Genomic DNA, 23,620 nt, shown 5'->3' with positions numbered 1-23,620 from the left:
TTTTTATTTCACCTTTATTTAACCAGGTAGGGCTAGTTGAGAAGTTCTCATTTACAATTGCGACCTGGCCAAGATAAAGCAAAGCAGTTCGACACAAACAACAACACAGAGTTACACATGGAGTAAACAAACATACAGTCAATAATACAGTAGGAAAATCTATATACAATGTGAGCAAATGAGGTGAGATAAGGGAGGTAAGGCAATAAATAGGCCATGGTGGCGAGGTAAATACAATATAGCAATTAAACACTGGAGTGATAGATGTGCAGAAGATGAGTGTGCAAGTAGAGATACTGGGGTGCAAAGGAGCAAAATAAATAAAGATAAATAAATAAATAAATACAGTATGGGGAAGAGGTAGTTGTTCGGGCTAAATTATAGATGGGCTGTTTACAGATGGGTTATGTACAGGTGCAGTGATCTGTGAGCTGCTCTGACAGCTGGTGCTTAAAGCTAGTGAGGGAGATAAGTGTTTCCAGTTTCAGAGATTTTTGTAGTTCGTTCCAGTCATTGGCAGCAGAGAACTGGAAGGAGAGGGCGGCCAAAGGAAGAATTGGTTTTGGGGGTGACTAGAGAGATATACCTGCTGCAGCGCTACGGGTGGCTGCTGCTATGGTGACCAGCGAGCTGAGATAAGGCGGGGCTTTACCAAGCAATTTGAGCTCAGGAGCATTCTATACCCTCCACAACCATAAGGCTCTGGTCTAAAGTAGTGCTCTGGTCTAAAGTAGTGCTCTGGTCTGAAGTAGTGCTCTGGTCTGAAGTAGTGCTCTGGTCTAAAGTAGTGCTCTGGTCTGAAGTAGTGCTCTGGTCTGAAGTAGTGCTCTGGTCTGAAGTAGTGCTCTGGTCTGAAGTAGTGCTCTGGTCTAAAGTAGTGCTCTGGTCTAAAGTAGTGCTCTGGTCTGAAGTAGTGCTCTGGTCTAAAGTAGTGCTCTGGTCTAAAGTAGTGCTCTGGTCTAAAGTAGTGCTCTGGTCTAAAGTAGTGCTCTGGTCTAAAGTAGTGCTCTGGTCTAAAGTAGTGCTCTGGTCTAAAGTAGTGCTCTGGTCTGAAGTAGTGCTCTGGTCTGAAGTAGTGCTCTGGTCTGAAGTAGTGCTCTGGTCTAAAGTAGTGCTCTGGTCTAAAGTAGTGCTCTGGTCTAAAGTAGTGCTCTGGTCTAAAGTAGTGCTCTGGTCTGAAGTAGTGCTCTGGTCTGAAGTAGTGCTCTGGTCTGAAGTAGTGCTCTGGTCTAAAGTAGTGCTCTGGTCTGAAGTAGTGCTCTGGTAATAAGGCTCTGGTCTGAAGTGCTCTGGTCTGAAGTAGTGCTCTGGCCATACGGCTCTGGTCTAAAGTAGTGCTCTGGTCTAAAGTAGTGCTCTGGCCATACGGCTCTGGTCTAAAGTAGTGCTCTGGTCATACGGCTCTGGTCTAAAGTAGTGCTCTGGTCTAAAGTAGTGCTCTGGTCTAAAGTAGTGCTCTGGTCTGAAGTAGTGCTCTGGTCTGAAGTAGTGCTCTGGTCTAAAGTAGTGCTCTGGTCATACGGCTCTGGTCTAAAGTAGTGCTCTGGTCTAAAGTAGTGCTCTGGTCTAAAGTAGTGCTCCCTGTCATACGGCTCTGGTCTAAAGTAGTGCTCTGGTCTAAAGTAGTGTTCTGGTAATGTAATAATAATGTTTTCCCTCCATGTCTTTCAGAGCTCCAGGACCCATGGCCTTCCACTTAAAGGATCTGCTCCACCCTGGCTGGTCAGTCACTCAGACATTCTCATGGATTCCTCCTCTAGAAACATTGGCATTGTCTTCTGCTATGTATACCAGTGAATTATGAGCCCGATCCTTAGCTATCCATGGTGATCCCTAGCTATCCCTGGCGATCCCTAGCTATCCCTGGCGATCCCTAGCTATCCCTGGCGATCCTTAGCTATCCCTGGCGACCCTTAGCGATCCTTAGCGATCCCTGGCGACCCTTAGCGATCCCTGGCGACCCTTAGCGATCCCTGGCGACCCGTAGCGATCCCTGGCGACCCGTAGCGACCCGTAGCGATCCCTGGCGACCCGTAGCGATCCCTGGCGACCCTTAGCGATCCTTAGCTATCCCTGGCGACCCTTAGCGATCCCTGGCAACCCTTAGCGATCCCTGGCGACCCGTAGCGATCCCTGGCGATCCTTAGCGATCCCTGGCGACCCTTAGCGATCCCTGGCGACCCGTAGCGATCCCTGGCGACCCGTAGCGATCCCTGGCGACCCGTAGCGATCCCTGGCGACCCTTAGCGATCCTTAGCTATCCCTGGCGACCCTTAGCGATCCCTGGCGACCCTTAGCGATCCCTAGCGATCCCTGGCGATCCCTAGCTATCCCTAGCGATCCCTGGCGACCCTTAGCGATCCCTGGCGATCCTTAGAGCTGAGACACCCCACTAGCGTTTGCTGGCCGAAAATACTTAGCACCTCTGAACTTAATTTGCGAGCCGATTGCTATCCTTCGCAATCCTTAATGCCCAGTTCAGAGACAACCGACGACGTGAGACGAGATTAGATAAAACCAGCTGACCTGTTGAATCTCGGAAACTCCAGCCGTCGACATGAGACGTTTTAAAACCGGACCGTTTGAGATCAAACAAACTTGGTTCTAAAACTCCTTCAGACTGTCGCGTTGTCTCATCTTATCTGAACTGGGCTTTTAAGTCTCGCACTTTTCGCAGCGAATGTGGATCTAGCGTTCGTCTGCCGTTCAATTCAGAGCGTTGTGTTTTAAGGGACCGCTCACTGTAGACATCTGACTGCCAACAAGTTTCACGCGATTCTACATGTAAAATCGGTGCGCAATTGGTTCGCAAATTACGTTCAAAGGTGCTAATTACTATCGGCCAGAAAATACTATTAGTATGTCTGAGCCCTTAGCGATCTTTAGCGTTCCTTAGCGATCTTTAGCGTTCCTTAGCGATCTTTAGCGTTCCTTAGCGATCTTTAGCGTTCCTTAGCGATCTTTAGCGTTCCTTAGCGATCTTTAGCGTTCCTTAGCGATCTTTAGCGTTCCTTAGCGATCTTTAGCGTTCCTTAGCGATCTTTAGCGTTCCTTAGTGTTCCTCAGTGGTTCCCGGACACAGATTGAGATTCTCCATTGAGTTTGCTTGTCAGTCCACGATGAGGCTGAATCTGTCCTGGAAACCAGCGCTGGGTGTGATGAGGCTGAATCTGTCCTAGAAACCAGTGCTGGATGTGATGAGGCTGAATCTGTCCTAGAAACCAGCGCTGGGTGTGACGAGGCTGAATCTGTCCTAGAAACCAGTGCTGGATGTGATGAGGCTGGATCTGTCCTGGAAACCAGCGCTGGGTGTGATGAGGCTGGATCTGTCCTGGAAACCAGCGCTGGGTGTGATGAGGCTGAATCTGTCCTGGAAACCAGTGCTGGATGTGATGAGGCTGGATCTGTCCTGGAAACCAGCGCTGGGTGTGATGAGGCTGAATCTGTCCTGGAAACCAGCGCTGGGTGTGATGAGGCTGAATCTGTCCTGGAAACCAGCGCTGGGTGTGATGAGGCTGGATCTGTCCTAGAAACCAGCGCTGGGTGTGATGAGGCTGAATCTGTCCTAGAAACCAGCGCTGGGTGTGATGAGGCTGGATCTGTCCTGGAAACCAGTGCTGGATGTGATGAGGCTGAATCTGTCCTGGAAACCAGCGCTGGGTGTGATGAGGCTGAATCTGTCCTGGAAACCAGTGCTGGATGTGATGAGGCTGGATCTGTCCTGGAAACCAGTGCTGGATGTGATGAGGCTGAATCTGTCCTGGAAACCAGCGCTGGGTGTGATGAGGCTGAATCTGTCCTAGAAACCAGCGCTGGGTGTGATGAGGCTGGATCTGTCCTGGAAACCAGTGCTGGATGTGATGAGGCTGAATCTGTCCTGGAAACCAGCGCTGGGTGTGATGAGGCTGAATCTGTCCTAGAAACCAGCGCTGGGTGTGATGAGGCTGGATCTGTCCTGGAAACCAGCGCTGGGTGTGATGAGGCTGGATCTGTCCTGGAAACCAGTGCTGGATGTGATGAGGCTGAATCTGTCCTAGAAACCAGCGCTGGGTGTGATGAGGCTGAATCTGTCCTGGAAACCAGCGCTGGGTGTGATGAGGCTGGATCTGTGTCCTGGAAACCAGCGCTGGGTGTGATGAGGCTGGATCTGTCCTGGAAACCAGCGCTGGGTGTGATGAGGCTGAATCTGTGTCCTGGAAACCAGCGCTGGGTGTGATGAGGCTGGATCTGTGTCCTGGAAACCAGCGCTGGGTGTGATGAGGCTGGATCTGTCCTAGAAACCAGCGCTGGGTGTGATGAGGCTGGATCTGTCCTAGAAACCAGCGCTGGGTGTGATGAGGCTGGATCTGTGTCCTGGAAACCAGCGCTGGGTGTGATGAGGCTGGATCTGTCCTAGAAACCAGCGCTGGGTGTGATGAGGCTGGATCTGTGTCCTGGAAACCAGCGCTGGGTGTGATGAGGCTGGATCTGTCCTGGAAACCAGCGCTGGGTGTGATGAGGCTGAATCTGTCCTGGAAACCAGGGTGTGACGTCTAAACTCTAACGTCTGTTTCGATCCGTTCTGTCTTTCAGCTGGACATGAAGTATTTATCTCCATTGTTGCTGGCTTATGAAGACCGGCTCACTGAGGAAGATGCTCTCCTGCAGGCCTCGGAGGTAAGAGAGAGAGTGTGTGTGTGTGTGTGTGTGTGTGTGTGTGTGTGTGTGTGTGTGTGTGTGTGTGTGTGTGTGTGTGTGTGTGTGTGTTTGCGTACATTTCTTTGTGTGTTTTTTATTAGTGTTATCCTCTTGTTAATATCTTGATGCTTTTCAAATGTGTTATGGTCTATTTAAAAGAGAAACACAAGAGAGTTAAGAGCCAATGAAAACACATCATGCTCAGCCAGTATATTAAAGTGTGGGGTGAAGACATCCAATGAAAATGAGTTAAACTGCTAGAGGCCTGGTCTACCCAGGCTCTGGTTGAGATGGGCTCAACTATGTCCCACTAAACTGATAGAGGCCTGGTCTACCCAGGCTCTGGTTGAGATGGGCTCAACTATGTCCCACTAAACTGATAGAGGCCTGGTCTACCCAGGCTCTGGTTGAGATGGGCTCAACTATGTCCCACTAAACTGAGAGAGAGAGGCCTGGTCTACCCAGGATCTGGTTGAGATGGCCTCAACTATGTCCCACTAAACTGATAGAGGCCTGGTCTACCCAGACTCTGGTTGAGATGGGCTCAACTATGTCCCACTAAACTGATAGAGGCCTGGTCTACCCAGGCTCTGGTTGAGATGGGCTCAACTATGTCCCACTAAACTGATAGAGGCCTGGTCTACCCAGGCTCTGGTTGAGATGGACTCAACTATGTCCCACTAAACTGATAGAGGCCTGGTCTACCCAGACTCTGGTTGAGATGGACTGTACTATGTCCCACTAAACTGATAGAGGCCTGGTCTACCCAGGCTCTGGTTGAGATGGGCTCAACTATGTCCCACTAAACTGATAGAGGCCTGGTCTACCCAGGCTCTGGTTGAGATGGGCTCAACTATGTCCCACTAAACTGATAGAGGCCTGGTCTACCCAGGCTCTGGTTGAGATGGGCTCAACTATGTCCCACTAAACTGATAGAGGCCTGGTCTACCCAGGCTCTGGTTGAGATGGGCTCAACTATGTCCCACTAAACTGATAGAGGCCTGGTCTACCCAGACTCTGGTTGAGATGGGCTCAACTATGTCCCACTAAACTGATAGAGGCCTGGTCTACCCAGGCTCTGGTTGAGATGGGCTCAACTATGTCTCACTAAACTGATAGAGGCCTGGTCTACCCAGACTCTGGTTGAGATGGGCTCAACTATGTCCCACTAAACTGATAGAGGCCTGGTCTACCCAGGCTCTGGTTGAGATGGCCTCAACTATGTCCCACTAAACTGATAGAGGCCTGGTCTACCCAGGCTCTGGTTGAGATGGACTAAACTATGTCCCACTAAACTGATAGAGGCCTGGTCTACCCAGGCTCTGGTTGAGATGGACTAAACTATGTCCCACTAAACTGATAGAGGCCTGGTCTACCCAGGCTCTGGTTGAGATGGGCTCAACTATGTCCCACTAAACTGATAGAGGCCTGGTCTACCCAGGCTCTGGTTGAGATGGGCTCAACTCTGTCCCACTAAACTGATAGAGAGAGGCCTGGTCTACCCAGGCTCTGGTTGAGATGGGCTCAACTATGTCCCACTAAACTGATAGAGGCCTGGTCTACCCAGGCTCTGGTTGAGATGGGCTCAACTATGTCCCACTAAACTGATAGAGGCCTGGTCTACCCAGGCTCTGGTTGAGATGGGCTCAACTATGTCCCACTAAACTGATAGAGGCCTGGTCTACCCAGGCTCTGGTTGAGATGGGCTCAACTATGTCCCACTAAACTGATAGAGGCCTGGTCTACCCAGGCTCTGGTTGAGATGGGCTCAACTATGTCCCACTAAACTGATAGAGGCCTGGTCTACCCAGGCTCTGGTTGAGATGGGCTCAACTATGTCCCACTAAACTGATAGAGGCCTGGTCTACCCAGGCTCTGGTTGAGATGGGCTCAACTATGTCCCACTAAACTGATAGAGGCCTGGTCTACCCAGGCTCTGGTTGAGATGGGCTCAACTATGTCCCACTAAACTGATAGAGGCCTGGTCTACCCAGGCTCTGGTTGAGATGGGCTCAACTATGTCCCACTAAACTGATAGAGGCCTGGTCTACCCAGGCTCTGGTTGAGATGGACTCAACTATGTCCCACTAAACTGATAGAGGCCTGGTCTACCCAGGCTCTGGTTGAGATGGGCTCCACTATGTCCCACTAAACTGATAGAGGCCTGGTCTACCCAGGCTCTGGTTGAGATGGGCTCAACTATGTCCCACTAAACTGATAGAGGCCTGGTCTCCTCTTGGCTGAACTGATCGAGGCCTGGTCTCCTCTTGGCTGAACTGATAGAGGCCTGGTCTACCCAGGCTCTGGTTGAGATGGGCTCAACTATGTCTCACTAAACTGATAGAGGCCTGGTCTACCCAGGCTCTTGTTGAGATGGGCTCAACTATGTCCCACTAAACTGATAGAGGCCTGGTCTACCCAGGCTCTGGTTGAGATGGGCTCAACTATGTCCCACTAAACTGATAGAGGCCTTTTCTACCCAGGCTCTGGTTGAGATGGGCTCAACTATGTCCCACTAAACTGATAGAGGCCTGGTCTACCCAGGCTCTGGTTGAGATGGGCTCAACTATGTCCCACTAAACTGATAGAGGCCTGGTCTCCCCAGGCTCTGGTTGAGATGGGCTCAACTATGTCCCACTAAACTGATAGAGGCCTGGTCTACCCAGGCTCTGGTTGAGATGGGCTCAACTATGTCCCACTAAACTGATAGAGGCCTGGTCTACCCAGGCTCTGGTTGAGATGGGCTCAACTATGTCCCACTAAACTGATAGAGGCCTGGTCTACCCAGGCTCTGGTTGAGATGGGCTCAACTATGTCCCACTAAACTGATAGAGGCCTGGTCTACCCAGGCTCTGGTTGAGATGGACTCAACTATGTCCCACTAAACTGAGAGAGTCCTGGTCTACCCAGGCTCTGGTTGTGGGCTCAACTATGTCCCACTAAACTGAGAGAGGCCTGGTCTACCCAGACTCTGGTTGTGATGGCCTCAACTATGTCCCACTAAACTGATAGAGGCCTGGTCTACCCAGGCTCTGGTTGAGATGGGCTCAACTATGTCCCACTAAACTGATAGAGGCCTGGTCTCCTCTTGGCTGAACTGATCGAGGCCTGGTCTCCTCTTGGCTGAACTGATATAGGCCTGGTCTCTTCTTGGCTGAACTGATAGAGATCTGGTCTCCTCTTGGCTGAACTGATAGAGGCCTGGTCTCCTCTTGGCTGAACTGATAGAGGCCTGGTCTCCTCTTGGCTGAACTGATAGAGGCCTGGTCTCCTCTTGGCTGAACTGATAGAGGCCTGGTCTCCTCTTGGCTGAACTGATAGAGACCTGGGCTCTTCTTGGCTGAACTGATAGAGGCCTGGTCTCCTCTTGGCTGAACTGATAGAGGCCTGGTTTCCTCTTGGCTGAACTGATAGAGGCCTGGTTTCCTCTTGGCTGAACTGATAGAGGCCTGGTCTCCTCTTGGCTGAACTGATAGAGGCCTGGTCTCTTCTTGGCTGAACTGATAGAGGCCTGGTCTCCTCTTTGCTGGCCATTTTTCACTTAGTTGGTGTCCCAAACTAAGTGATTTACCGTCCATTTGGAGGGCAAATTTGACCATAACTCTATCATCCTGATTCCTGATTATAAGCCAAATTTAAAGCAGGAAACACCAGTGACTCTGTTAGGATAGCTGCTAGACTGATCTCTGAGACCTGTCCAGGTAGTGTTTGTTATCCAGGGTAATTGATTGATTGATTGATTGATTGGTTGTGTCTAGGAGGAGTTGAGAAGGTTCCGGGTCCGTGTGGAGGAGGTGGTGCAGGAGAACCAGAAACTACACCAGGACCTGAAACAGACAGGAGGAGTCAGCCACAAGGAGTGGTGAGTACTGTGTCTGTCTGTATGAGTCAGCCACAAGGAGTGGTGAGTACTGTCTCTCTGTCTGGATGAGTCAGCCACAAGGAGTGGTGAGTACTGTCTCTCTGTCAGGAGGAGTCAGCCACAAGGAGTGGTGAGTACTGTGTCTGTCTGTCTGGATGAGTCAGCCACAAGGAGTGGTGAGTACTGTGTCTGTCTGTCAGGAGGAATCAGCCACAAAGAGTGGTGAGTACTGTCTCTCTGTCTGGAGGAGTCAGCCACAAGGAGTGGTGAGTACTGTGTCTCTGTCTGGAGGAGTCAGCCACAAGGAGTGGTGAGTACTGTGTCTGTCTGTATGAGTCAGCCACAAGGAGTGGTGAGTACTGTGTCTCTGTCTGTAGGAGTCAGCCACAAGGAGTGGTGAGTACTGTGTCTCTGTCAGGAGGAGTCAGCCACAAGGAGTGGTGAGTACTGTGTCTGTCAGGAGGAGTCAGCCACAAGGAGTGGTGAGTACTGTGTCTCTCTGTCTGGAGGAGTCAGCCACAAGGAGTGGTGAGTACTGTGTCTCTCTGTCAGGAGGAGTCAGCCACAAGGAGTGGTGAGTACTGTGTCTCTGTCTGGAGGAGTCAGCCACAAGGAGTGGTGAGTACTGTGTCTCTCTGTCTGGAGGAGTCAGCCACAAGGAGTGGTGAGTACTGTGTCTGTCAGGAGGAGTCAGCCACAAGGAGTGGTGAGTACTGTGTCTGTCTCTCTGTCTGTCACTGTGTGTGTCTGTTTGTCTGTTTGTCTGTCTGTCTCTTTGTGTGTGTGTGAGAAAGAGGAGACACTGTCTTGACACTTTTCTCTCCCCCCTCCTCTCCTCCCTCTTCTCTCCCCCCTCCTCTCCTCCCTCTTCTCTCCCCTCCTCCTCTATTCCCCCTCCTCCCCCTCCCCAGGAGGCAGCTCCAGGAGCAGGCCCGTCTGGTACTTCAGGAGAACCAGGTCCTGATAGAGCAGCTGGAGGTGCAACATACTAAGGCTAAGGACAGTCATGGGAGACATTTGACTGAAGGTAGGGAGGGACACCAGTAATCACCCCTGAGCCTCCCTCTCCTCTCCCCCATCCTCTCCTCCCTCCCCCCCCCCTGAAGGTAGGGAGGGACACCAGTAATCACCCCTGAGCCTCCCTCTCCTCTCCTCTCCCCCCTCCTCTCCTCCCTCCCCCCCCCTGAAGGTAGGGAGGGACACCAGTAATCACCCCTGAGCCTCCCTCTCCTCTCCTCTCCCCCCTCCTCTCCTCCCTCCCCCCCCTGAAGGTAGGGAGGGACACCAGTAATCACCCCTGAGCCTCCCTCTCTCCCCCCTCCTCTCCTCCCCCCCCCCTGAGGGTAGGTAGGGACAGACACCAGTAATCACCCCTGAGCCTCCCTCTTCTCTCCCCCCTCCTCCCTCTCCCCCCCCTGAAGGTAGGGACAGACACCAGTAATCACCCCTGAGCCTCCCTCTTTCAGATTCTACTATAGAAACTAGCTACATTCTGTTTCTACGTTCTACACATTCATATTAATGCTGTATCAAACCCTGCTGGAGGTGAATGGTAGAGTTTTTCACCCTGCTGGAGGTGTCTGGTAGAAGTCTTCACCCTGCTGGAGGTGTCTGGTAGAAGTCTTCACCCTGCTGGAGGTGTCTGGTAGAAGTCTTCACCCTGCTGGAGGTGTATGGTAGAAGTCTTCACCCTGCTGGAGGTGTCTGGTAGAAGTCTTCACCCTGCTGGAGGTGTCTGGTAGAAGTCTTCACCCTGCTGGAGGTGTCTGGTAGAAGTCTTCACCCTGCTGGAGGTGTCTGGTAGAAGTCTTCACCCTGCTGGAGGTGTCTGGTAGAAGTATTCACCCTGCTGGAGGTGTCTGGTAGAAGTCTTCACCCCGCTGGAGGTGTCTGGTAGAAGTCTTCACCCTGCTGGAGGTGTATGGTAGAAGTCTTCACCCCGCTGGAGGTGTCTGGTAGAAGTCTTCACCCTGCTGGAGGTGTCTGGTAGAAGTCTTCACCCTGCTGGAGGTGTCTGGTAGAAGTCTTCACCCTGCTGGAGGTGTATGGTAGAAGTCTTCACCCCGCTGGAGGTGTCTGGTAGAAGTCTTCACCCTGCTGGAGGTGTCTGGTAGAAGTCTTCACCCTGCTGGAGGTGTATGGTAGAAGTCTTCACCCTGCTGGAGGTGAATGGTAGAAGTCTTCACCCTGCTGGAGGTGTATGGTAGAAGTCTTCACCCTGCTGGAGGTGTATGGTAGAAGTCTTCACCCTGCTGGAGGTGTCTGGTAGAAGTCTTCACCCTGCTGGAGGTGTCTGGTAGGAGTCTTCACCCTGCTGGAGGTGTATGGTAGAAGTCTTCACCCTGCTGGAGGTGTATGGTTGAAGTTTTCACCCCGCTGGAGGTGAATGGTAGAAGTATTCACCCCGCTGGAGGTGAATGGTAGAAGGATTCACCCCGCTGGAGGTGTGTGGTAGAAGTATTCACCCTGCTGGAGGTGTCTGGTAGAAGTCTTCACCCCGCTGGAGGTGTCTGGTAGAAGTCTTCACCCCGCTGGAGGTGTCTGGTAGAAGTCTTCACCCCGCTGGAGGTGTGTGGTAGAAGTATTCACCCTGCTGGAGGTGAGTGGTAGAAGTCTTCACCCCGCTGGAGGTGAATGGTAGAAGTCTTCACCCTGCTGGAGGTAAATGGTAGAAGTCTTCACCCTGCTGGAGGTGAATGGTAGAAGTCTTCACCCTGCTGGAGGTGAATGGTAGAAGTCTTCACGCTGCTGGAGGTGAATGGTAGAAGTCTTCACCCTGCTGGAGGTGAATGGTAGAAGTCTTCACCCTGCTGGAGGTGAATGGTAGAAGTCTTCAGAGTTGAAAGTTATCTCCATGAACTGTTCTCCCTCCCTCCATCTCTCCTCTCCTCCCCCCTCCATCTCTCCTCCCTCCCTCCATCCCTCTCCCTCTCTCTCCCCTCCTCCCTCCATCCCTCTCCCTCTCTCTCCCCTCCTCCCTCTCTCCTCTCCTCCCTCCCTCCCTCCTCTCCTCCCTCCTCTCCTCCCCCCTCTCCTCCCTCCCTCCCTCCCTCCTCTCCTCTCCTCCCTCCTCTCCAGTCTCTAAGGTGTGTAAGCAGCTGATGTTGCTGGAGGCAGAGAAGCAGCGGCTGGAGGGGGAGCTGGAGGTAACGAGGAGAGAGCTCCACACTCTGCAGACAGATCACCTCCAGGCACGGTGCAGTCTGGAGAATGCTGTCAGCTGGGACGAACACCACGCCATCGCCACCAAACTCAAACGGTAGCTAGTTATAAATACACTGACTCAGACCGCAGATAGATACTGACAGACTCAGACAGCAGATAGATACTGACTGACTCAAACAGCAGATAGATACTGACTGACTCAGACAGCAGATAGATACTGACTCAGACAGCAGATAGATACTGACTCAGACCGCAGATAGATACTGACAGACTCAAACAGCAGATAGATACTGACTGACTCAAACAGCAGATAGATACTGACTGACTCAGACAGCAGATAGATACTGACTGACTCAAACAGCAGATAGATACTGACTGACTCAGACAGCAGATAGATACTGACTCAGACAGCAGATAGATACTGACTCAAACAGCAGATAGATACTGACAGACTCAAACAGCAGATAGATACTGACTCAGACAGCAGATAGATACTGACTGACTCAGACAGCAGATATATACTGACTGACTCAAACAGCAGATAGATACTGACAGACTCAGACAGCAGATAGATACTGACTGACTCAGACAGCAGATAGATACTGACTGACTCAAACAGCAGATAGATACTGACTGACTCAAACAGCAGATAGATACTGACTGACTCAGACAGCAGATAGATACTGACTGACTCAAACAGCAGATAGATACTGACTGACTCAAACAGCAGATAGATACTGACTGACTCAAACAGCAGATAGGTACTGACTGACTCAAACAGCAGATAGATACTGACTGACTCAAACAGCAGATAGATACTGACTGACTCAAACAGCAGATAGATACTGACTCAGACAGCAAATAGATACTGACTGACTCAAACAGCAGATAGATACTGACTGACTCAAACAGCAGATAGATACTGACAGACTCAAACAGCAGATGGATACTGACTGACTCAAACAGCAGATGGATACTGACTGACTCAAACAGCAGATAGATACTGACTGACTCAAACAGCAGATAGATACTGACAGTAACAAACAGCAGATAGATACTGACTGACTCAGACAGCAGATAGATACTGACTGACTCAAACAGCAGATAGATACTGACTGACTCAAACAGCAGATAGATACTGACTGACTCAAACAGCAGATAGATACTGACTGACTCAAACAGCAGATAGATACTGACTGACTCAAACAGCAGATAGATACTGACTGACTCAAACAGCAGATAGATACTGACTGACTCAGACAGCAGATAGATACTGACTGACTCAAACAGCAGATAGATACTGACTGACTCAAACAGCAGATAGATACTGACTGACTCAAACAGCAGATAGATACTGACTGACTCAAACAGCAGATAGATACTGACTGACTCAAACGGCAGATAGATACTGACTGACTCAAACGGCAGATAGATACTGACAGACTCAAACGGCAGATAGATACTGACTGACTCAAACGGCAGATAGATACTGACAGACTCAAACGGCAGATAGATACTGACAGACTCAAACGGTAACTAGTTGTAAATACACTGACTCAAACAGTGACCAGTTTCCCAGTCCCTGCTGGTGAAAAACATCCCCACAGCATGATGGTGTTCCCGGGATGATCAGAGGTGTTAGGTTTGCACCAGACATAGCGTTTTCCTTGATGGCCAAAAAGTTAAATTTTAGTCTCATCTGACCAGAGTAACTTCTTCCATATGTTTGTGAGTCTCCCACATGCCTTTTGGCGAACACCAAACGTGTTTGCTTATTTTTTTCTTAAAGCAATGGCTTTTTTCTGGCCAGTCTTCCGTAAAGTCCAGCTCTGTGGAGTGTATGGCTCAAAGTGGTCCTATGGACAGATACTCCAATCTCCGCTGTGGAGCTTTGCAGCTCCTTCAGGGTTATCTTTGGTCTCTTTGTTGCCTCTATGATTAATGCCCTCCTTGCCTGGTCTGTGAGTTTTGGTGGGCGGCCCTCTCTTGGCAGGTTAGTTGTGGTGCCATATTCTTTCCATTGGTTAATAATGGATTTAATGGTGCTCCGTGGGATTTTCAAAGTTTCAGATATAATTTTATAACCCTGATCTGTACTTCTCCACAATTTGTCCCTGACCTGTTGGGAGAGCTCCTTGGTCTTCATGGTGCCGCTTGCTTGGTGGTGTTGCAGACTCTGGGGCCTTTCAGAACAGGTGTAAATATACCGAGATCATGTGACACTTAGATTGCACACAGGTTGACAATATTTAACTAATTATGTGACTTCTGAAGGTAATTGGTTGCACCAGATCTTATTTAGGGGCTTCATAGCAAAGGGGGTGAATACATATGCACGCACCACTTTTCCATTTTTTTTAAACAATTCTTTTTTTTTTGCACTTGACTAATTTGGACTATTTTGTGTATGTCCATTACATGAAATTCAAATAAAAATCCATTTTAATTACAGGTTGTAATGCAGCAAGGCACTGTATCGCACAGAGACAGTATATGACATGCTGTCAGAAGTTCCTTTTCACACCAGTACCTACAGCTGGACAGACAGATCACATGACTATTCTGCTGGACAGACAGATCACATGACTATTCTGCTGGACAGACAGATCACATGACTGTTCTGCTGGACAGACAGATCACATGACTATTCTGCTGGACAGACAGATCACATGACTGTTCTGCTGGACAGACAGATCACATGACTGTTCTGCTGGACAGACTCCTGTCCTAGTTTCTGCTGGACAGACTCCTGTCCTAGTTTCTGCTGGACAGACTCCTGTCCTAGTTTCTGCTGGACGGACTCCTGTCCTAGTTTCTGCTGGACAGACTCCTGTCCTAGTTTCTGCTGGACAGACTCCTGTCCTAGTTTCTGCTGGACAGACTCCTGTCCTAGTTTCTGCTGGACAGACTCCTGTCCTAGTTTCTGCTGGACAGACTCCTGTCCTAGTTTCTGCTGGACAGACTCCTGTCCTAGTTTCTGCTGGACGGACTCCTGTCCTAGTTTCTGCTGGACAGACTCCTGTCCTAGTTTCTGCTCTTAGATAAATGACTGCACCTTGTAAGTGTTTTTATACCGAGACGAGACGGTCTCCTTCAAAACGTGTAATTCATCAGAGAAGTCCCAGCTATGTTCTAAGGAAGCCTGTATGTTTTCCTCATAGTGTTGAAGAGCTTTACGTCAGACGTGGCCTCAAAATGTCAGCTACACTCCTGTTGTGTGTCTGTAATGTATTTATGTGTGTGTGTGTGTGTGTGTGTGTGTTCCCTACTGTAGCCAGCTGGAGGCTGATTCAGGCCGTCAGCAGACTGAGCTAGAGGAGCTGCAGCAGAGAGTGACTGGTCTACAGACGGAGAAGAACAGTCTGCTGTTGGACAAGACCAACCTCGCTGCAGACATCAAGAGTCTGGAGGCTGAACTGGAGGTGTCTCGACATGCTAACAGGTACTGAGACCTCTAACCCTGACCTGAACCCTGACCCTAACCTCGCTGCAGACATCAAGAGTCTGGAGGCTGAACTGGAGGGGTCTCGACATGCTAACAGGTACTGAGACCTCTAACCCTGACCTGAACCCTGACCCTAACCTCGCTGCTGACATCAAGAGTCTGGAGGCTGAGCTGGAGGGGTCTCGACATGCTAACAGGTACTGAGACCTCTAACCCTGACCTGAACCCTGACCCTAACCTCACTGCAGACATCAAGAGTCTGGAGGCTGAGCTGGAGGAGTCTCGACATGCTAACAGGTACTCAGACCCTGACCTCTGACCCCAACCCTGACCCTAACCTCACTGCTGACATCAAGAGTCTGGAGGCTGCGCTGGAGGTGTCTCGACATGCTAACAGGTACACAGACCCTGACCTGACCTCTGACCCTAACCTCGCTGCAGACATCAAGAGTCTGGAGGCTGAGCTGGAGGTGTCTCGACATGCTAACAGGTACACAGACCCTGACCTCTGACCTGACCCCTGACCCTAACCTCACTGCAGACATCAAGAGTCTGGAGGCTGAACTGGAGGGGTCTCGACATGCTAACAGGTACTGAGACCCTGACCTCTGACCCCTGACCCTAACCTCACTGCTGACATCAAGAGTCTGGAGGCTGAGCTGGAGGAGTCTCAACATGCTAACAGGTACTGAGACCCTGACCTCTGAACCCTGACCCTAACCTCACTGCTGACATCAAGAGTCTGGAGGCTGAGCTGGAGGAGTCTCGACATGCTAACAGGTACTGAGACCCTGACCTCTGACCCCTGACCCTAACCTCACTGCTGACATCAAGAGTCTGGAGGCTGAACTGGAGGGGTCTCGACATGCTAACAGGTACTGAGACCCTGACCTCTGACCTGACCCCTGACCCTAACCTCGCTGCAGACATCAAGAGTCTGGAGGCTGAACTGGAGGGGTCTCGACATGCTAACAGGTACTCAGACCCTGACCTCTGACCCCTGACCCTAACCTCGCTGCAGACATCAAGAGTCTGGAGGCTGAACTGGAGGGGTCTCGACATGCTAACAGGTACACAGACCCTGACCTCTGACCTGACCCCTGACCCTAACCTTACTGCAGACATCAAGAGTCTGGAGACTGAACTGGAGGGGTCTCGACATGCTAACAGGTACTCAGACCCTGACCTCTGATCCCTGACCCTAACCTCGCTGCAGACATCAAGAGTCTGGAGGCTGAGCTGGAGGGGTCTCGACATGCTAACAGGTACACAGACCCTGACCTCTGACCTGACCCCTGACCCTAACCTTACTGCAGACATCAAGAGTCTGGAGACTGAACTGGAGGGGTCTCGACATGCTAACAGGTACTCAGACCCTGACCTCTGACCCCTGACCCTAACCTCGCTGCAGACATCAAGAGTCTGGAGGCTGAGCTGGAGGGGTCTCGACATGCTAACAGGTACACAGACCCTGACCTCTGACCCTGACCCTAACCTAACATGCTAACAGAGGCTGTGTCTCAAATGGCACCCTATTCCCTAGGGCTCTGGTCTAAAGTAGTGCACTATGTAGGGAATAGGGTGCCATAGGACTCTGGTCTAAAGTAGTGCCTATATAGGGAATAGGGAGCCATAGGACTCTGGTCTAAAGTAGTGCACTATATAGGGAATAGGGAGCCAGTTGGCATGCGGTAACAGAGGGTAGTTGCTGTATGTATCTGGAGACTCTGAGGGAACAGCTGTTAGCTCCCTGGAACAGTGAACTGACAGCCCTCAATCTCAATGTGGGAATCTCTCTGCAAGGTGTTAGAAATGTATTCCTGTGATCAACACAATGCCCTCTCTCTCTCTCTCTCTCTCTCTCTCTCTCTCTCTCTCTCTCTCTCTCTCTCTCTCTCTCTCTCTCTCTCTCTCTCTCTCTCTCTCTCTCTCTCTCTCTCTCTCTCTCTCTACCTCTATCTCTCTCTCTCTCTCTCTACCTCTCTCTCTCTGTCTCTGTCTCTCTGTCTCTCTCTCGCTCTCTCTCTCTCTCTCTCTCTCTCTCTACCTCCCCCTTCCCTCCTCTCTCTCTCTCTCTCGACCGCTCTCTCTCTCTCTACCGCTCTCTCTCTCTGTCTCTGCCTCTCTCTCTCTCTCCCTCTCTCTCTCTCTCTCTCTCTCTCTCTCTCTCTCTCTCTCTCTCTCTCTCTCTCTCTGCCTCTCTCTCTCTCTCTCTCTCTCTCTCTGCCTCTCTCTCTCTCTCTCTGTCTCTGTCTCTGTCTCTGTCTCTGTCTCTCTCTCTCTCTCTCTCTGTCTCTGTCTCTGTCTCTGTCTCTCTCACTCTCTCTGTCTCTCTCTCTCTGTCTCTCTCTCTGTCTCTCTCTCGCTCTCTCTGTTTCTCTCTCTCTCTCTCTCTCAGGAAGGCCCAGAGGCGTATAGGCCTGTTGAAGCAACAAGTTGATGACTCTCTAGAGAAGGAGATGAGAGCCCATCACTACCTGTCCTCTATCGTAGCTCTGGCTGAGAAGACCACACAGGAGAGAGACCAGCTAGTATACATGGTATAATACACACACATCACATTAATTAGTGAGGGCTCTTTGTTTCCTGGGACCTAGAACTAGGATCTCTGTTTAGTCCGAGTTTAAAAGTAAAACATTTCCCGCCATCCAAATCAAATCAAATTTTATTTGTCACATACACATGGTTAGCAGATGTTAATGCGAGTGTAGCGAAATGCTTGTGCTTCTAGTTCCGACAGTACAGTAATATCTAACAAGTAATCTAACCTAACAATTCCACAACTACTACCTTATACACACAAGTGTAAAGGGATAAAGAATATGTACATAAAGATATATGAATGAGTGATGGTACAGACGGCATAGGCAAGATGCAGTAGATGGTATAGAGTACGGTATATACATATGAGATGAGTACTGTAGGGTATGTAAACATAAAGTGGCATAGTTTAAAGTGGCTAGTGGTACATGTATTACATAAAGATGGCAAGATGCAGTAGATGGTATAGAGTACAGTATATACATATGAGATGAGTAATGTAGGGTATGTAAACATTATATTAAGTGGCATTGTTTAAAGTGGCTAGTGGTACATTTTTACATAATTTCCATTAATTCCCATTATTAAAGTGGCTGGAGCTGAGTCAGTATGTTGGCAGCGGCCGCTAAATGTTAGTGGTGGCTGTTTAACAGTCTGATGGCCTTGAGATAGAAGCTGTTTTTCAGTCTCTCGGTCCCTGCTTGGATGCACCTGTACTGACCTCGCCTTCTGGATGATAGCGGGGTGAACAGGCAGTGGCTCGGGTGGTTGTTGTCCTTGATGATCTTTATGGCCTTCCTGTGACATCGGGTGGTGTAGGTGTCCTGGAGGGCAGGTAGTTTGCCCCCGGTGATGCGTTGTGCAGACCTCACTACCCTCTGGAGAGCCTGACTACTCTGTGGAGGGCTGTTACAGACTGACTACTCAGTGGAGGGCTGTTACAGACTGACTACTCTGTGGAGGGCTGTTACAGACTGACTACTCTGTGGAGGGCTGTTACAGACTGACTACTCTGTGGAGGGCTGTTACAGACTGACTGACTACTCTGTGGAGGGCTGTTACAGACTGACTACTCTGTGGAGGGCTGTTACAGACTGACTACTCTGTGGAGGGCTGTTACAGACTGACTACTCTGTGGAGGGCTGTTACAGACTGACTACTCTGTGGAGGGCTGTTACAGACTGACTACTCTGTGGAGGGCTGTTACAGACTGACTACTCTGTGGAGGGCTGTTACAGACTGACTACTCTGTGGAGGGCTGTTACAGACTGACTACTCTGTGGAGGGCTGTTACAGACTGACTACTCTGTGGAGGGCTGTTACAGACTGACTACTCTGTGGAGGGCTGTTACAGACTGACTACTCTGTGGAGGGCTGTTACGAGGGGGTAGCTGGTTAACATAATGTGATGGGGCCACTTATCTTGTTACTGGTCCACTGCTTTAATGAACCTATCTCCCTCCCTCCCCTCATCCCTCCCCTCATCCTCCCTCCCTCCCTCTCCTCATCCTTCCCTCTCTCTCTCCTCATCCCTCCCCTCATTCCTCCCTCTCTTTCCTCATCCCTCCTTCCCTCCCCTCATTCCTCCCCTCATTCCTCCCTCTCACTCCTCATCCCTCCTTCCCTCTCCTCATCTCTCTCTCTCTCCCTCTCTCTATCTCCTCTCCTCATCCCTCTCTCTCTCTCTCTCTCTCCCTCTCTCTATCTCCTCTCCTCATCCCTCTCTCGCTCTCCCTCCCTCCTCATCCCTCCCTCCCTCCCTCCTCTCCTCATTCCTCCCTCCCTCCCTCCCTCCCTCCCTCCCTCCCTCCCTCCCTCCCTCCCTCCCTCCCTCCCCCCTCTCCCTCTCCTCCTCCACTCCTCTCCCAGATCCGTAACCCTCCCTGTCTCCTCTCTCCCTCCTCAGGCCTCGTCCCTGGAGCAGGACAAGCAGGGGGTGATCAGCAGGATTGTGGAGGACACCGTGCGTCTCGGAAAGCTTCAAGAGAAGGTCAAGGTAAGGCAGCCACAACCCCACCCTGACACACTAACTCTGAGCCCCCGACAACCATCCCGAGTCCCCGACAACCATCCCCGAGTCCCCGACAACCATCCCCGAGTCCCCGACAACCATCCCCGAGTCCCCGACAACCATCCCCGAGCCCCCGACACTCTAATCCCGAGGCGAGCCCTGACTACCATCCCCGCGCCCCCGACACTCTAATCCACGAGTCGAGCCCTGACTACCATCCCCGAGCCCCCGACACTCTAATCCCGAGGCGAGCCCTGACTACCATCCCCGAGCCCCCGACACTCTAATCCACGAGTCGAGCCCTGACTACCATCCCCGAGCCCCCGACACTCTAATCCCGAGGCGAGCCCTGACTACCATCCCCGAGCCCCCAACACTCTAATCCCCGAGGCGAGCCCTGACTACCATCCCCGAGCCCCCAACACTCTAATCCCCGAGGCGAGCCCTGACTACCATCCCCGAGCCCCCAACACTCTAATCCCCGAGGCGAGCCCTGACTACCTTTCCCCGAGCCCCCAACACTCTAATCCCCGAGGCGAGCCCTGACTACCATCCCCGAGCCCCCAACACTCTAATCCCCGAGGTGAACCTGACTACCATCCCCGAGCCCCCAACACTCTAATCCCCGAGGCGAGCCCTGACTACCATCCCCGAGCCCCCAACACTCTAATCCCGAGGCGAGCCCCGACAACCATCCCCGAGTCCCCGACAACCATCCCCGAGTCCCCGACAACCATCCCCGAGTCCCCGACAACCATCCCAGAGTCCCCGACAACCATCCCCGTGTCCCCGACAACCATCCCCGAGTCCCCGACAACCATCCCCGAGTCCCCGACAACCATCCCCGAGCCCCCGACACTCTAATCCCGAGGTGAGCCCTGACTACCATCCCCGAGCCCCCAACACGCTAATCCCGAGGCGAGCCCTGACTACCATCCCCGAGCCCCTGACACTCTAATCCCGAGGCGAGCCCTGACTACCATCCCTGAGCCCCCGACAACCATCCCGAGCCCCCGACACTGTAATCCACAAGGCGAGCCCTGACTACCATCCCCGAGCCCCCGACACTCTAATCCCCGAGGCGAGCCCTGACTACCATCCACGAGCCCCCGACACTCTAATCCCGAGGCGAGCCCTGACTACCATCCCCGAGCCCCCAACACTCTAATCCCCGAGGCGAGCCCTGACTACCATCCCCGAGCCCCCAACACTCTAATCCCCGAGGCGAGCCCTGACTACCATCTCCGAGCCCCCAACACTCTAATCCCCGAGGCGAGCCCTGACTACCATCCCCGAGCCCCCAACACTCTAATCCCCGAGGCGAGCCCTGACTACCATCCCCGAGCCCCCAACACTCTAATCCCCGAGGCGAGCCCTGACTACCATCCTCGAGCCCCCAACACTTCAATCCCCGAGGCGAGCCCTGACTACCATCCCCGAGCCCCCAACACTCTAATCCCCGAGGCGAGCCCTGACTACCATCCCCGAGCCCCCAACACTCTAATCCCGAGGCGAGCCACGACAACCATCCCCGAGTCCCCGACAACCATCCCCGAGTCCCCGACAACCATCCCCGAGTCCCCGACAACCATTCCCGAGTCCTCGACAACCATCCCAGAGTCCCCGACAACCATCCCCGTGTCCCCGACAACCATCCCCGAGTCCCCGACAACCATCCCCGAGTCCCCGACAACCATCCCTGAGCCCCCGACACTCTAATCCCGAGGTGAGCCCTGACTACCATCCCCGAGCCCCCAACACGCTAATCCCGAGGCGAGCCCTGACTACCATCCCCGAGCCCCCGACACTCTAATCCACGAGGCGAGCCCTGACTACCATCCCCGAGCCCCCGACACTCTAATCCCCGAGGCGAGCCCTGACTACCATCCCCGAGCCCCCAACACGCTAATCCCGAGGCGAGCCCTGACTACCATCCCCGAGCCCCCGACACTCTAATCCCCGAGGCGAGCCCTGACTACCATCCCCGAGCCCCCGACACTCTAATCCCGAGGCGAGCCCTGACTACCATCCCCGAGCCCCCGACACTCTAATCCCGAGGCGAGCCCTGACTACCATCCCCGAGCCCCCGACAACCATCCCCGAGCCCCCGACACTGTAATCCACGAGGCGAGCCCTGACTACCATCCCCGAGCCTCCAACACTCTAATCCCCGAGGCGAGCCCTGACTACCATCCCCGAGCCCCCAACACTCTAATCCCCGAGGCGAGCCCTGACTACCATCCCCGAGCCCCCAACACTCTAATCCCCGAGGCGAGCCCTGACTACCATCCCCGAGCCCCCAACACTCTAATCCCCGAGGCGAGCCCTGACTACCATCACCGAGCCCCCAACACTCTAATCCCGAGGCGAGCCCCGACAACCATCCCCGAGTCCCCGACAACCATTCCCGAGTCCCCGACAACCATCCCCGAGTCCCCGACAACCATCCCCGAGTCCCCGACAACCATCCCCGAGTCCCCGACAACCATCCCCGAGCCCCCAACACTCTAATCCCCGAGGCGAGCCCTGACTACCATCCCCGAGCCCCCAACACTCTAATCCCCGAGGCGAGCCCTGACTACCATCCCCGAGCCCCCAACACTCTAATCCCCGAGGCGAGCCCTGACTACCATCCTCGAGCCCCCAACACTTCAATCCCCGAGGCGAGCCCTGACTACCATCCCCGAGCCCCCGACACTCTAATCCCCGAGGCGAGCCCTGACTACCATCCCCGAGCCCCCAACACTCTAATCCCCGAGGCGAGCCCTGACTACCATCACCGAGCCCCCAACACTCTAATCCCGAGGCGAGCCCCGACAACCATCCCCGAGTCCCCGACAACCATTCCCGAGTCCCCGACAACCATCCCCGAGTCCCCGACAACCATCCCCGAGTCCCCGACAACCATCCCCGAGTCCCCGACAACCATCCCCGAGCCCCCGACACTCTAATCCCCGAGGCGAGCCCTGACTACCATCCCCGAGCCCCCAACACTCTAATCCCCGAGGCGAGCCCTGACTACCATCCCCGAGCCCCCAACACTCTAATCCCCGAGGCGAGCCCTGACTACCATCCTCGAGCCCCCAACACTTCAATCCCCGAGGCGAGCCCTGACTACCATCCCCGAGCCCCCAACACTCTAATCCCCGAGGCGAGCCCTGACTACCATCCCCGAGCCCCCAACACTCTAATCCCGAGGCGAGCCACGACAACCATCCCCGAGTCCCCGACAACCATCCCCGAGTCCCCGACAACCATCCCCGAGTCCCGGACAACCATCCCCGAGTCCCCGACAACCATCCCCGAGTCCCCGACAACCATCCCCGTGTCCCCGACAACCATCCCCGAGTCCCCGACAACCATCCCCGAGTCCCCGACAACCATCCCTGAGCCCCCGACACTCTAATCCCGAGGTGAGCCCTGACTACCATCCCCGAGCCCCCAACACGCTAATCCCGAGGCGAGCCCTGACGACCATCCCCGAGCCCCCGACACTCTAATCCACGAGGCGAGCCCTGACTACCATCCCCGAGCCCCCGACACTCTAATCCCCGAGGCGAGCCCTGACTACCATCCCCGAGCCCCCAACACGCTAATCCCGAGGCGAGCCCTGACTACCATCCCCGAGCCCCCGACACTCTAATCCCCGAGGCGAGCCCTGACTACCATCCCCGAGCCCCCGACACTCTAATCCCGAGGCGAGCCCTGACTACCATCCCCGAGCCCCCGACACTCTAATCCCGAGGCGAGCCCTGACTACCATCCCCGAGCCCCCGACAACCATCCCCGAGCCCCCGACACTGTAATCCACGAGGCGAGCCCTGACTACCATCCCCGAGCCTCCAACACTCTAATCCCCGAGGCGAGCCCTGACTACCATCCCCGAGCCCCCAACACTCTAATCCCCGAGGCGAGCCCT

The 23,620-nt window shown here is 53.0% G+C and overlaps 1 protein-coding gene across 1 annotated transcript in view; it reads left to right on the top strand.

The window, feature by feature from the left end:
* The window catches only part of cep89 (centrosomal protein 89), a 159,796-nt gene that overhangs the window by 32,201 nt on the left and 103,975 nt on the right, over positions 1–23,620 (top strand). Inside the window, exons 11-18 of the mRNA XM_071400389.1 lie at positions 1,672–1,722; positions 4,573–4,656; positions 8,436–8,539; positions 9,451–9,566; positions 11,618–11,798; positions 14,979–15,146; positions 17,548–17,689; positions 19,597–19,686. Of these exons, the coding sequence (XP_071256490.1) occupies positions 1,672–1,722; positions 4,573–4,656; positions 8,436–8,539; positions 9,451–9,566; positions 11,618–11,798; positions 14,979–15,146; positions 17,548–17,689; positions 19,597–19,686 (936 nt within the window). The remainder of the gene's footprint in view (positions 1–1,671; positions 1,723–4,572; positions 4,657–8,435; positions 8,540–9,450; positions 9,567–11,617; positions 11,799–14,978; positions 15,147–17,547; positions 17,690–19,596; positions 19,687–23,620) is intronic.

The sequence above is a fragment of the Salvelinus alpinus genome, chromosome 5, assembly GCF_045679555.1.
Source record: "Salvelinus alpinus chromosome 5, SLU_Salpinus.1, whole genome shotgun sequence".
Taxonomy (NCBI): domain Eukaryota; kingdom Metazoa; phylum Chordata; class Actinopteri; order Salmoniformes; family Salmonidae; genus Salvelinus; species Salvelinus alpinus.
This window is presented reverse-complemented; position numbering and strand designations above follow the sequence as displayed.